Genomic DNA, 14,741 nt, shown 5'->3' with positions numbered 1-14,741 from the left:
CCCATTGGTTCAACTGAGAGAGCCCCTGAGCGCAGCAAGTTGCAGCGCTGTACACCGCCCGTGTAGCCAAGGCCTAAGAAACACACAAGCAAGTAAAACACCTGCTTTCTCAGTTGAACCAATGAAATCATTAGACAGAACTCCAGGAGACAAAGTGTTTTCCAAAGGCACAAGAAATTACAGCTCACAGCACTACTCTAACATAATGGCAAATAAGAATTTTTAAAAACTAAAACAAGCCTGTTGTACAAACAGAATACGTTATGGAGTTTAAGTTCCCATAATTAAAGACAAGATTTAATCATGCTCTTCTGGATTAATTTATATCTTGTTCTAACCTATTGGGTATCTTTTAGTCTATACCACCATTGTCAACTGTTTGAACTTTCAGGTAATCTGATGGATAAAAATAAAACTGAGTTTGTGACTAGTTACAGTTCGACAGGTTTTAACTTCACAATTCAAAAAATGAACTGCCTCCCTGAAGCATTGACTTCAGTAACTCTTTGTTCTCTGTATTGGCAGCATGTAAATCTTTGGGACTATCCAAATGTATGAATAAAGAACAGAGTGTAGACAGTTTAGGTGGATTGATGCTGATTCTCAGATAGTGATTGATTGAGTTTGGGGTGGTTTGCTCCAAGAGCAGATGTGGAGCAAACTTGTCCAGTTTCAGTCACTTGTACTAGAGAATGAGACCCATTGATTCTAGTAGGCTAAACGCTACAGGCTCTGAGCTACATTCATCCATCCTGATTCTGTAGAGTCCTTTTAACATTAGGACCCTCCCTTTATTAAAAGAAAATCAATTTCCATAAATTTGGGTTTAAACTCTTGCTGACAATCCTGCTATTATACCAAACAGCATTATAACAGGCTTCTTATGCCCCACTAACTTGCACATTAACTTCATTATTGCCCTTATTATCACAATACTGTACTTCCTTGTGACCCAGGATGCTTGTTGCTCAAGCATGGTATTATCAGGCCTTATTTTTCCAGATGAGATCCACGCAAGGCAGCTTACTTGAAAAGGGGAAGTACATGGACGTAGGAATTGCCACACTGGATTAGTCTAGTATCTTGTCACCAATAGTGCCAGTCCTAGATGCTTCAGAGGAGGTGCAAGGAACCCTGTAGTTAACCTTGATGGGATAACTTGCCCCAAGAGTGTTTCCTTTTAACCCCTAATAGTTAGATGTGGTATTAAACCCAGAAGCAAAAAATTAATATCTCTTCCAAAACTCTTGTTTATTTTTTAATATTTACTATTATAACTCTGAATAAAGCTAAGTCTCTAGCCATTACCATCAAGCAGCCTCCAGCTCCAGATTACAGCCAGCTCGATATTCACCTATCTAGACTACAAAGGGGGCAACTTTCAAATATTTGGGCAGCATCCTAGACAGTGCTAGAGGATGCTCAAAAGATGTGGACACACTTGTATATATTGCCATGCTTCAGGCCCTTCAGCGGCCTCTGTTAAAATGTGACAGGTTTGGTTACAGAGACGCCCTTGGCACTGTCACTTGATGTGCCAAGATTACCTTTGAGCCCGTTTTCCCTGCCATTTTGGGACTTCCAGAACCCTGCCTTGTTGAGCCAGACACGCTAGTCTGCTGCAGCACAGACCCAGGGTCCGGGCCACATCCCCAAAGCTGCAGACTTTAAGTGAAAACAGCTCCGCAGGTTACCTGACTCCAGCACCCAGACACCAGCTCCCAATGGGATCCAACCCCCAAATAAATCCATTTTACTCTGTATAAAGCTTATACAGTGTAAACTCCTAAATTGTCCACCCTCTATAACACTGATAGATATGCACAGCAGTTTGCTCCCCCAGATATTAATCACTTACTCTGGGTTCATTAATAAACAAAAGTGATTTTATTAAGTATAAAAGTAGTATTTAAGTGGTTTCAAGTAATAACAGACAAAACAAAGTAAGACATCAAGCAAAATAAAGCAAAAACACACAAGTCTAAGCCTAATACATTAAGAAACTGATTACAGATAGTATCTCACCCCCAGAGGTGGTCCAATAAACTTCTTTCACAGACTAGACTCCTTCCTAGTCTGGGCCCAATCCTTTCCTCTGGTACAGTCCTTGTTAGTTCCAGCAGCCATCTTAGGTGTTAAGCAGGGGCTTTCTCATGGCTGGCCCCCTTTGTCCTGTTCTACCCCCTCTTATAGCTTTGGCACAAGGCGTGAATCTTTTGTCTGAGTCCCCACCCCTCCTTCTAAATGGAAAAGTACCAGATTTAAGATGGATTTCAGCATCAGGTGACATGGTAATATGTCCCTGTGAGACCTCATTCTTCATTGCCCACGAGCTGGCCCACAGATACACAGGAAGGTAAACAAACCCATTCACAACCAATTGCCCTAGTCAATGGGAGCCATCAAGATTCTAAGCCACCATTAATGGCCCACACAATAGGACCTCAGAATTATTCTTCATATTTCTAGCTTCAGATACAAGAATGATACATACATACAAATAGGAGGAATATATTCAGGAGGTTATAACCTTTGTTATGATACCTTACAAGAGACCTTTTGCAAAAACCATATTCCAGTTACATTATATTCACATTCATAAGCATATTTTCATAAAACATATGGAGTGCAACATCACAGAAACGTCTTGACATTAAGCTTGCTATAAAGCTGCAAATCTGTAGAACTTCAGTTATATCAGCTTCATTGTATGGAAGTGAAACATAGGTGCTGTGGAAGACTGAAGTATATTGGATCGACATTTTTGATTCTCATCATCTTGGTCAGCTGCTCCGTATCAAAAGCAGGACAAGATCTGAAACAGGGCTTTGGAGCTGTGCTCCGGCTCTGCTCCAGCTCCAGGCAAAAACCTGCAGCTCCACTGCTCCAGAGCTGTTCCGGGCTCCACTCCAAAGCCCTGATCTGAAATGAGGATCTCTGAAGCTAAAGCCAGCAACTACCCTCCATAAGCACTGGTATGAATGTATTATTAGAATAGAAGACCAACGAATTCTGAAGCGTGTGGATCTAAGAATGCCGCTACATGTCTGTGACCTTAAGCACCTGGCCAGAGAGAGATTCGAGTGGTGCTCAATCTGCAAGGAGGACACATCCTTTTGGGATTTGTCATGGTAGTGATGATTATAACTCTGGGTATTCTTGATATCCATATTATTCTTAATTATATTACAGTAGTGCTTAAAGATCCTAATCAAGATCAGCACTCCATTGCGCTAGGCACAGTACAAACCTATAGTGAGAGTTGGTTCCTGTTGCATAGAGTTTACAGTCTATATAGAAAAGATGGATGAGGGATGGGAGGAGAAAAAGAAATGTCTAATCCCTTTTTAATCCCAATAAGCTCTTGTAGCAATGACATCTACCGGTTAATTGTACACAGAAGCTTTCAGCTTTGAATTTGGCACTTTTCAGTTTCATTGTGTCCCCTTGTTCTTTTGTTATGAGACAAGGTGAATAGAAACTCCCAGTCTATCTTCTTTAGACTGTTCATTGTTTTATATAATTTTTATGGTCTCCCCTCTGATTCATTTCTTCTCCAAGGTAAACAGTATCCTTTTTGCATGTGGTAATGCAAATGCTTTTTTTTTTGAATCGCAGCAGAGGAGCTAAGCTCGCTGTTCGAAAAAAAGAATTTCAGAGTAAAGTCTCCACATTCTGGGAAGCAGTCGTTACTGTCTGTGCGACTTGAACAGTGCCCACTGCAGTTGAACAACCCTTTCAATGAGTACTCAAAATTTGATGGCAAGGTAAGTGACCCAAACATTTTCCTCTTACTTAGAGCTGGCTTCTGATCGAAAGTTAGGTTGCTCTGTCTGCTCTGATGACAATGCAATGTGTAGATATTTGTTTGGGCTTTAATTAAACATCACAATTGCCCTACAGTTCATTATTTTAAACTGGCTATTCTAAAACTTGTTTCTCTTTGTCTTTCTCTTTAATTGTAATGGTTCCCAGAGGCAATAGCAATAGGAGCCAAATGAAAATATATAATAAATGGTATGTATGCTCTGCCCTAGTACTGGAAGGTTATATCATGGACTTGTGTCCGTCCTTCAGCATGTGGTGCTTTAAGTAAAATGTTTAGTACAACTGAGTCTTAGGCATCTTATCCCTACTCGACTATTGGTGTGTCCATGGATATCAATAGTCTGTTGCATTGCACAGAGTTTCTCTCTAGTAAATCTAGCCCTACCCTCATAGTATCTGAGCAGCTCACAATTTTTGGTGTGTTTATCCTCACAGCACCCCTGTGAAGTAGTAAGTGCTATCACCCCCAATTTAGCGAGAGGAAACTGAGGCACAAAGACAAAGTGACTTGCTGAAAGTCCCACCGAAGTCCTGTGGCGGAACAGAAAATAGCACCCTGGTCTCCCCAAGTCCCAGGCTAGTGCCCTTCTCTTCCTGCTGCCAGCTGCACAAGGGTCTCTGGCAGCTGGCAGACCAGCTCGAAGTGGGTCTGTGTGCTGCTATCTTTCCCTTCTCTCCCACCCTCATGAAGGTCTGTATTGGCTGGGATGGGGGTAGCATCAGCATCTGTTGACAATACTTTCTTTCCCCCCTGGAAGGTTCCCACTTCCCAGAGTCTGCAGTGGCAAATAGGGCAGGAGGACCTGGGGTTGAAGGGAGAGTGCTGGTAGAAATCTCACTGGAACAGATGTTCTCGTGGTACTTCTCTGACTTTAGTTTAGTCAGTGGGATCTGAGTTTAGAATAGGGCCCAAATGGCTGACAGAGATTGAAAAATCTTCCAGAACCATCAACTTCAGCTTTGGCAGGATCTGTACGTTGTGTCTGTTGCCTCTAATCCCAAGTAGTCAGAGGGGCTGAAGAGCATTGGGTCTAGCTGTAGCCATTTCTGAGAGAGCTGCTGTTGAAGCCTGGTTGGAACTGCATTTGGGTGTGAGTGGAAAGTAAATTGATCAATATTATGCAATTTTAAGGTTTATATCTTTCAATCCCCTGGAGCTCGTACAACACTTTATTCATCAGGCAAGGACATCTATCTTTCCAATGTTGTGGAGCAGCAATTTCTATCCCTGTAGTACCTTCAGAAATGTTCATTGATTCATTGGTAATGTACAGACCATTTGCCAGACAGAAACATAGGCGATGCCATAATGGATCATCCCAGAGGTCCATCTAATCCAGTCTAGAGTCTTTGACTAGTTGCTTTGCTTGTCAGAGTATCTGCACATCCACACATCCCAAACCCCTATTGAAGTTGTGTCACAATGCTAGTCTTTTCTGATTCTTTCCCCAAGAATGACAACCTTAAGGATTAGTGACCCCAATATAAATATTTATTTAGATTTTGACTGAAAGTACTTCACCCTCAAAAAGAACAGGAGGAGTACTTGTGGCACCTTAGAGACTAACAAATTCATTAGAGCATAAGCTTTCGTGGACTACAGCCCACTTCTTCACCCTCAAAGGGCATCCATCCAAGACTCTCGGTGCCATTTGACGTACATTTAAAAACAGTACCATAAGGAATGCAAAATATAAATCACCCAACACAACAGCACTTCTTTTACACAGTAACCCTCACCTAATCAACAGTCAGCAAACCAATGTATCTTAAAAATCCCATTCCCCACAAGACAGAAATCTTCCCCCCAACCACCTTACTCCCGCCACAGTGCCAGCTCAAATAGTCAGGCTTTGCAGCATGCCTGGAAGGTCAGCTTAGTTATTCAAATACAATTACGTTGTGAACTACCATGTGTTACCTAGAACTAAATCAAGAATTGCCTCTTCTGTGTGCAAGGCTACACTCAGCTTTTATCACTTCATGTCTATTATAAACCCTGGAAAGCTGAAAAAATATAAACATTAGGATCATAGGGCGGTGTCATAGTGTGCTGAAAAAATTACAGGTGGCAGTGTAGCTCTATTTTCTGCTGGATTAGTTTGTGGGGACTTCAGTGGGAGTATCAAGTATGAGCTTCACTGCTGTTTTGGTGGGAAATCTTCGCTTTCTGTCAGGTGTTTTTAACATAGAAAATCAGACATGTAATTTGATTAGACATATGTAGAGAGGTAGTATTATAAAATTCTTAGTGGAGTTGTAGCTCTTAGACCATAGTATCTGTAGAGCATAAACTGCCTGTTTATATGTTATGTTGCATTTATTAGTATTGCATTAATTAGTGCAAACTCTGCGTTTGAGAGAATTATTTCTGGCATAATTACTTGGTGCCTTGCTGCCAACAGTAGCAGGATGGCCTTCTTTTTCTGCAGTTCATATTTTGGTGTTCCTGAGTCACTGGATTCTGATTTGCCAAAGAGTTATGAACTTTTTAGGATATACTTCCTATAGCTATTGTGTACAGAGGAGATTTAAAAAAAACCAAATCTGGCCTAGAGGAAATTATCCTCATTCACAAAGGTTGAAATTTTGTAACCTGTAAAAGCTTGAGCAAAACTTGAGCTAAATATGGGGGGCTGGGGGGCTTGGGAAGTTGGGGAATGGAAAAATTACTCCTCCTCAACTTCCTAACCCCCACTACTTTTTTTTCTGATTTAGTATGTATTACAGCTGACTAGAATTAAAATCTTATTTTCATCTATTTAACATTGATACATTTGGCAGATGTGTAATGAAAATCAGTAACATTTGAAGGAAATTGTACTGTACATATTAGTCATTTTTATAATCATTTTGAAATGTATCAATATGATATGCACTGACACCTTGGTGATTAATAGAGAATTATATTTCAGTCAAGCCTTTTTTTATCCTAGAAATTAAAATGCCTATTCAAATAACACTGCAAAATAATCAAATTAGCATTTTGTGAATGCATAATTGGATTATATTAGTTATAGCAGCATTGTTTGTTTGTACCACAGTGTGTAAGTTTGTGTCAGCATTTTGATTATAAAACCCTTTCTTCCAGGCTTCGTATGTATTACCTATTTTAAAAAACACAATAACAACAACCCTACATCCCAGTTGAGCCGTAGTACAGCTATTATAGTTCAGTAGTGAATTACTTTACCTAGTTAGCTTTTCTTCAGTTTTGCTGTACTTTTTAAATAGTAATTTGAAATTATAAACATGTAGCTTTTTTATTATTCTATGGCAAATATGAGTATTTTTAATGAAATTTTGTAGGTAGGACCAATACTCTTTGGTATTGAAATATTTTTTTAACTGATAAGAGATGAGCAGTATCTTTTTCACAAATATTTATTACTCTTTTCCTGGGAATAGTGCACATCTTATTTACATAATTAACTGAGCTACTCATGTCTCTTGGGAAAATGATACATAATTGGGGAGAGAAGGGTGGATAAGGAGGGACTTGGGGCCTAATTAAACATGTTTTAAAAAACCCTACTTAATTATGTATTTACTCAAGAGACACGAGCGTCTCTAAAATCCTCTTTAAGATTATTACTAAGGCTTTGATTTAAAAATTTTAAAAATTATTGTAATGTAGATTTTCTGTTTGAATAAAATACTTTTTGTGGATCACTGGCAAACAAAAAGAAAAGCAAATCAGCCACTCTATCCAAGATGTGAGAGAGTGTGTGTGTGTGTGTGTGTGTGTGTGTGTGTGTGAGAACTCATGTTAACTCTGAATATTTTAATTCTAATCATGAATATGCCTTCATAAATAAATTTAAATGAAATAAAATCTTCTTTAGTGAGGTTTTTGTTTAATGAATGTATTATTTTAAGAAAATCAGTTAAAAATAGGAAAGCATTAAATTCTATAATATTAAACATGCCACTCTGTTAAATCTCTCAATTTTTCCAGGTGTGTTCTGTCAGACTTAGTGTCTGTTTCATAATCACTTCTGTATGTTTATGAAATAATAACATTTTAAAGCACTCTAATGTCTTCCTGTTGTTTTGATCCGTCTATTGAATTATCAAAAATAAATTAGAAAATACAGCTTCTAAAATACACCCACAATGGAAGCATTATGATCAGCTCACACAAGAGTTCTGGGAACCCTTGTCACACAGCCAAATTGAATAACTGGTAGTTTCACATACACTAAAATACAGTACTCCCTTTTTACAATAAATAAATAAAAGGCAGGGCAAACTATATGTTTACTTTACCCAGCCAAATGGGGTAGCAGACATTGTCTAAACCTTTCAGTTTTCTCTTAAAATCCATTTCTCTTGACAAACTTGTAGCCCCAACAGCCAGCAGATAGCTGCAGCTGTGTGTCAGTCATTCACATACACTGTCTTTGTTTAATATGTAATGGTAAACTGGGCTGATGCAAATCTGGTGACGCTAGAGACCTTTGACCCCTTGTACTCTATCCAGTTGTAATTTGTATATAGGAAATTATATTAAGGTACCAGAAATTGGCAGCCAAATTGATTTTACTGCAAGCCTAATAATTAATTTACGCACTCTAATGACAGATGACACACTCAAGAAGTGTTAGATTTATTCTCTGCCATCAGGTTTTTTAAAGATCGTTTTTTGTGGTTTGTTGATCCTTTCACTTTCTGGATGTTAACAGGGAGAAAACAAGGCTTACTTTAAAATAGTTTTCCAACCCATGGCATAGACAGCAGCATAAGGGAGGATTGGTGGCCTTGTGGTTAAGGCATGGGACTGGGAGTTAGGAAATTAAGATCTGTTCCCAGTTCCTGCCACAGGTTTTGCATGCTCTTGGATACATGATTTAGACTGCAATCCTGAAATGTGCTCCACATGGGTAAACTCCCATTGCAGGATTGGGGATTTAATCCCCCTGTGCCTCAGTTTCTTCATCTATAAAATGGAGCTATACTGCTTGCCTATCTTTATTAATATTTATAAAGTACTTAAGATATTCTGATAAAAAGCTGTATAGACACAGGGAATATTTATTTTCAAACCATAGCTTGTGGGAATGAATGATTGCCCAGAGACTTAACCACCAAAGGTACTTACCTAGTACAGTATTAGTTTCAGAGCTGTTTAGTTGGGTGGCTATCTACACTAAAAGGAAGAATGTTAACAAGGTGCTTTCAAGTGACAAGGATAGCAAGGTCTCTGACTATAAATAAAATGATGAGCTTTGTGATAGACTTGTAAGTAGAATGTATGACCACTGCAGAGGTCTCTCCCTGGCACTCCTGGGTATTATCCCTAAAGTAAGTCCACATTCAACTTCTCTCCTAAATCATTGCTAACCTTCTTGAAAAGTTGGTAGCTAGTGAAATGTTGACAAGACGCACTTCTGTCAAATTTATTTCTATGAGATGCCTGTTGCCTAAGTGGTGCAAAAATCAGGCCCTTTGTCCTCAAAATAATGTCATCAAACACAAAAGTGCTATGGAAAAATCAAAGCAGGAACAGATGTTCAATATGTTTAAAATAGTCAATGGGGAAGTGGGAATCTAATGATCTAGCTAAAAGTCTGCTTACCTCTAGAATAATCTAGAAACACAGGGCTTAAATGCCTTTTCTGTGCCCAGAGAAAATACTGCAGTCCTCCAATTGCACTTTAGCTTCTCTGACATTAATCACAAGATAGAAATCAGAATGAAGGAAATATTTTAGCTTCACTGATCTCTTATGTGCCTGTTGGTGGAAGGGAAGTGACCTGAAGAAGATTTCTGTGTAGCTCGAAAGTTGTCCCTTCCACCAACAGAATCTGGTCCAATAAAAGATATTACCTCACCCACCGGGTCTCTCTAATATCCTGGGACCAATATGGCTGCACACACTGCAAATAAAATAAAAGCAGAGAGTCTGTCCTGTCTGGACAGGTGCTGAAAAACATATCTTGAGGATTGGGGCCTTTTTGTAATACAGCAAGGTTCTTTGTGAATGTGATTGTGGTAACTTATTAAAAACCCAACAACTCCTCCTTTAGTAACTGTTTTTACAAAGAAGCAGTAGAAAGCAGGGGGGAAGGGATAATTCATGAGTGCTAATTGCTTGGCTGTTAATTTTCATAAGTGTTGATAGAAGCAGTTCCTTAAATTAAACTTTGTTTAAAATGTATCAAGGGAAATATTCCACAATGTCGGGCCTGAAGTGAAAATTAATATGAATGCTGTGGCAATTAACACGTACTGGTTAATAGCTTTTAGCAGCATTTTGGGATGATAGTCCTTAAATACATTTTTGCATGCTGCTGCTGTTTCAGTCTTGTTCCAGTGTATGTCTGGATAATTATGAACAAATGTTTTCCACAATCACCAATATTAAATAGCTTTACTCAAAGAAAGTAGATAAAGAACTTTTAAAAGAGGCAGTACAGCTATTAATACTGAAAATATCTAAATTATGAATCCGGGTTTAAAAACTCAGTGCCCATAGGCTAAGTAAAATGTTTCACACCTGTATTCTGAATATTTTGCTTTGATTTAGCAGGTGTAGCTTGCATAGTTTGTATTTCACCATTTACTTATTCTACAACTTCAGTTGTTTAGCTACCATTATCATAGAACAGTAAAAGCGAACAAATCCTAAATATATAGGGTTTTTATTATGTTATCGTTTTAATCAATATTGCCTTTCATATCTACAGTGTTCAATTAAGTTGATTTTAGAATATGTTTGCATTTTGTCTATACCAGGTATATGTTATAATATGAGATCTGGCATAGTGGCTAGTAGAAAGATACACCTCTACCCTGATATAACGCTGTCCTCGGGAGCCAAAAAATCTTACCGCGTTATAAGTGAAACCGCGTTATATCGAACTTGCTTTGATCTGCCAGAGTGCGCAGACCCCCCTCCTAGAGCACTGCTTTACCTTGTTATATCCGAATTCGTGTTATATTGGGTTGCGTTATATTGGGGTAGAAGTGTATTTTGTTAATTATATATACAAAAACTATTCCGAATCTCCTATTTTGTGGTATGGTGCTCTCTGAACAGGCCAGATTCTTCAGCTTCAGAAGATGCTCACTGCAGAATTTTCTACAATAATATCTCCCTCAAGCCTTTCACAAGACCATTTAGAACTGCCAATACGTTTTTTGCTCTTCTGCAGCTGGAAACTGCTTTTGCCTCTCTTGTATTTCCCACGTTTTCATAAGTTTTCCTATTACAAAGCTGCCCCACTATTCTGTATGTAAATACTTTCCCATCAGGTTGCTGTTTGCCCTTCCACCTTCTTTTTCTCTCCTCTAGTAATTCACATGCTGAAGGCAAGTGGTGTAGCACATCTAGGTATGGTCACGTTCCGGTGCAGAATTGTACAAATAAGACGCTGCTTCATCTGATTCTTCTTGCTATGATCACTTCGGTTCTAATACGTCGTTAATAACAGTGTGCTTGGCTTCAAACCTGTTGGTGACATCCTACCTCATTGTACAGTATAAATTCATTAATCCTTAGTAATGACTGGAATACATATTGCTGAATTTAATTAATAGGTAACAGTTGTGTGCATATATAATAATATATGTGTCTATTGTACAAATGTGTATGCACTGCATATGTATGTGTAGTATATTTTCTAAACTTTGGCAATTTGTTTCCAATATTCTGTTGCTTTTTTTCTCTTGGATTTTCTGAGATTCCCCCTTTCCATATGATTTGTGTACTTGGGGCTCTAACAAACTCTCCCAGTTTAGAACAGAACCACTAGAGTTGCTTTGCATTAACTCTGGCAGGACAGGCAGGCTCTTCTTCCCCTAGACCAGGGGTAGGCAACCTTTCAGAAGTGGTGTGCCGAGTCTTCATTTATTCACTCTAATTTAAAGTTTTGCATGCCAGTAATACATTTTAATGTTTTTAGAAGGTCTCTTTCTATAAGTCTATAATATATAACTAAACTATTGTTGTATATAAAGAAATAAGGTTTTTAAAATGTTTAAGAAGCTTCATTTAAAATTAAATTAAAATGCAGAGCCCCCCGGACCGGTGCCCAGGACCCGGGCAGTATGAGTGCCACTGAAAATCAGCTCGCGTGCCGTCTTCGGCACGCGTGCCATAGGTTGCCTACCCCTGCCCTGGACTCTTGGATTCACTTGCTAGGAACAGAAATATAGTCTGCCGTAAGAAGTCATCTATTCATGAGCATTGTTTTCCTATTTGGGGAGGATTTAGTGTAAGAGCACTTTGAAAGCTGTGCAATTCCTGCCATTAGGCAGCTAATTTAAAGCCCTCTTACCTCCCTCACAGGGGTGCTGAGGGTTAATTAGGTAATGTTTGTAAGGCACTTTGGAGATAAAGCACTTATAAATGCTTGATGTTGTTAATCCTTTTTCTGACTCATTTTAAAAATCAAAGTGCAGGTTATCTGAAGGCCTCTATCAAGACAAAGCAAACTGTATGGAGCCTCCAAACTCCATTAAACTCAATTAAAGCATTCTCTTAAAAGGTGAGGGGGCACGGAGCCCATAGAAGATAGGACAAGACAATAGCCATACTGAGCCAGCTGGCTGCAGAAGAGCAGGTGTGTGAAAGAGGTTTCTTTGAATTTCCGTGTTTGTTGCCATCTCTTGCTCAAACCAGCTCAAAAGCTGCCTTTTAGTTCTGAATCCATCCTAGAGATGCATGATCATTACTCTAGAATTCTGTGAGAACTTCACAATGAGGGTTACCTGCAGTCAGGACCCTGTTGTACTAGACAATCTGTATATCAAGAAGTTTTCAGCACCCATGGAATGTATAGCTAATGAAACAATTCTTCAAAAACTGAGAAACAGTCTTGCATGCAGTGTTACACATTCCCCTAATGTGTGTGTGTGTGCACATACCATAATATACAGTTTCTTAAACTGAACAATTAATTTTTAAGTTATCACTTTCTCAAATACATTTTCTCGTATTAGAAATGTGATTAATTAACGTGAGTCATGCTGTTGGGTTTTATTGGAACAATCTTATATTAAGAGATGCCTGATTTCTTCTTCATTATGTCAAAGCTGAAATTGATTCTGATGCCCATCAGTGTGCCTAAATATTTCCCTAACCCCGTCGATACAGTAAAGTTTGTTATGGAGAGGGATCAATTAAACAGTGTACTGAAAGTTGGAAACAAGCATTAGTGTGTTCTAGATATTGATTAAAATATATTAAGCTCAGCTGATACTTAATTAAAATAGTTCAGAACTTGTTTTGTTACTTAGTGCAGCGGAGCCATTTGAAAGAAGATAAAGGAGTGCTGGAAATGTAACACCTGCTGGCTATATGCAGTGAGCAACCTAATGCATAGGACGCAATGCATCCAGGTGTAGAGCTATTGTAAATTTTGCAATGAAATAGTCACTCGGGGAGCCGCCAACTCCCTTGTGCACTCGTAGGACAGGTTAGGTACGAAGCGGCATCCCATGTTATGGGATCAATGTCCCTGTGGATTCAGTGGCTCAAGTGGCACAGAGTAGCATCGGCAGCCTTTGTGTTCCAGACAATAGGCTGCAGGAGTGAGCGTGAGAGTTGTGCTGCAGTCCTGCACGCTAGTTTCTGTTTGGGGTCATGAATTTTATCTCCCAGCTCCGAGAACGTCACTTCCTTAAAAGCCAACTATTCTTCCTTTATGTGAGTGAAGTGAATGGGGATCTGGTTTGCTTAACTTCCAACCTGGGGGCCCCTTGACCCACTTCCCCCAGCCTCACTTTTGTATCCTTAGCTATTGTTGGATGATTATGTCCTTACTTGACTGCATTCTTGTATTACATGCCTTCCTTGAAATCCCTGATCTGGTTCTGTGCAAAACCAGTTGCAGCCCTTGAAGTCACTTCAAATAGACCCTTCATTCCTCTTGATCCAAAGTACTTTCACTCCACTATTATATTAAATCTGCTGATACCTGGCAGTATCATGTAAACAGCATTTTATTAATACCAATACGCTTTATGTTAAACTTAAAATTTCTAAATAAGATGATGCTTGAAAGTAAGTTTGAAGATGTGCAAAATATGCTAGTATGCAACAAAGGATTATATTGATTTGTTATGTGTGCATTTAGCTACAATTCATTTTAATTGTCCTTATGAAGTTAAAAAGTATTAGTGTCAGATAAAGATTCATCACCATAGTATGATTTAAAGCTGGTGCGATAGAAAGCAGGCATGTGTTCTGGCAGATGTTTATATAAGGCGCTGTCTCTTCTGACAGCAGTTAAAAAGTATGGTTGTAGTAATCAAATTGTGGTGCAGCGTCTCAGAGGCTAGAACCAGATTGAATTAAAATAGATATAAGATTTATGAATAGCAATAGCTGTGGATAAAATTTCACTACCTTCTTTAATGGGAAGGACCTTTACACAGTGCAAGAATAAGAATTTAAATCCTATCTTGCAATTCTGGGGTTTTCTGTTTTTTTCCCTTTGGAAATGTGATATAAGATTATGTAGAAAGAATAAACTATTTTTTGCTGAAGATACTATTCAGTGTGTTAAATACTACATGAATATTATTATATTAGGAAGTAAAGGACATATGCTTATGTCAACATTTATCTCTCTCTAGTATTTGCATATTTCTATAGACTTTCCTATGGTTAAAATATCTCAGAACAGTATTACACCTTACTGGGATGACAATGACTTTTTAAGGGTAACAACCATATCTATAGAGGATAAAACTTTGACTTGAACCTTTCACCTCTTGTTTGTTTCTGGTGAGTGGAAGGGAGAGAGGATTTAATGCAGCCTACTTCATTGTGCTTCTGAACGGGAACTGAAGTATCAGTATGTATTTGTGTGCATTGGAAAAAAATAGATGTTAAGGATTATTACTAATTTAAAATAGAGAAGACCAAAAAATATGGTCACTAAAAATTTGAGCCATGTCAAAAT

At 38.6% G+C, this 14,741-nt stretch overlaps 1 protein-coding gene across 3 annotated transcripts in view; it reads left to right on the top strand.

Moving 5' to 3' along the window:
• Nucleotides 1-14,741, top strand: part of MAPKAP1 (MAPK associated protein 1) — a 161,162-nt gene that overhangs the window by 32,296 nt on the left and 114,125 nt on the right. For 2 of the 3 annotated variants that reach the window (XM_034793652.1, XM_034793651.1), the window contains exon 4: nt 3,619-3,767. In XM_034793652.1, the coding sequence (XP_034649543.1) occupies nt 3,619-3,767 (149 nt within the window). The remainder of the gene's footprint in view (nt 1-3,618; nt 3,768-14,741) is intronic. The other variant, XM_034793653.1, reaches the window with a different exon arrangement.

The sequence above is a fragment of the Trachemys scripta genome, chromosome 17 (genome assembly GCF_013100865.1).
Source record: "Trachemys scripta elegans isolate TJP31775 chromosome 17, CAS_Tse_1.0, whole genome shotgun sequence".
Classification (NCBI taxonomy): domain Eukaryota; kingdom Metazoa; phylum Chordata; order Testudines; family Emydidae; genus Trachemys; species Trachemys scripta.
The sequence above is the reverse complement of the archived record's forward strand: the minus strand, read 5'-3'. Positions and strand labels throughout refer to the sequence as shown.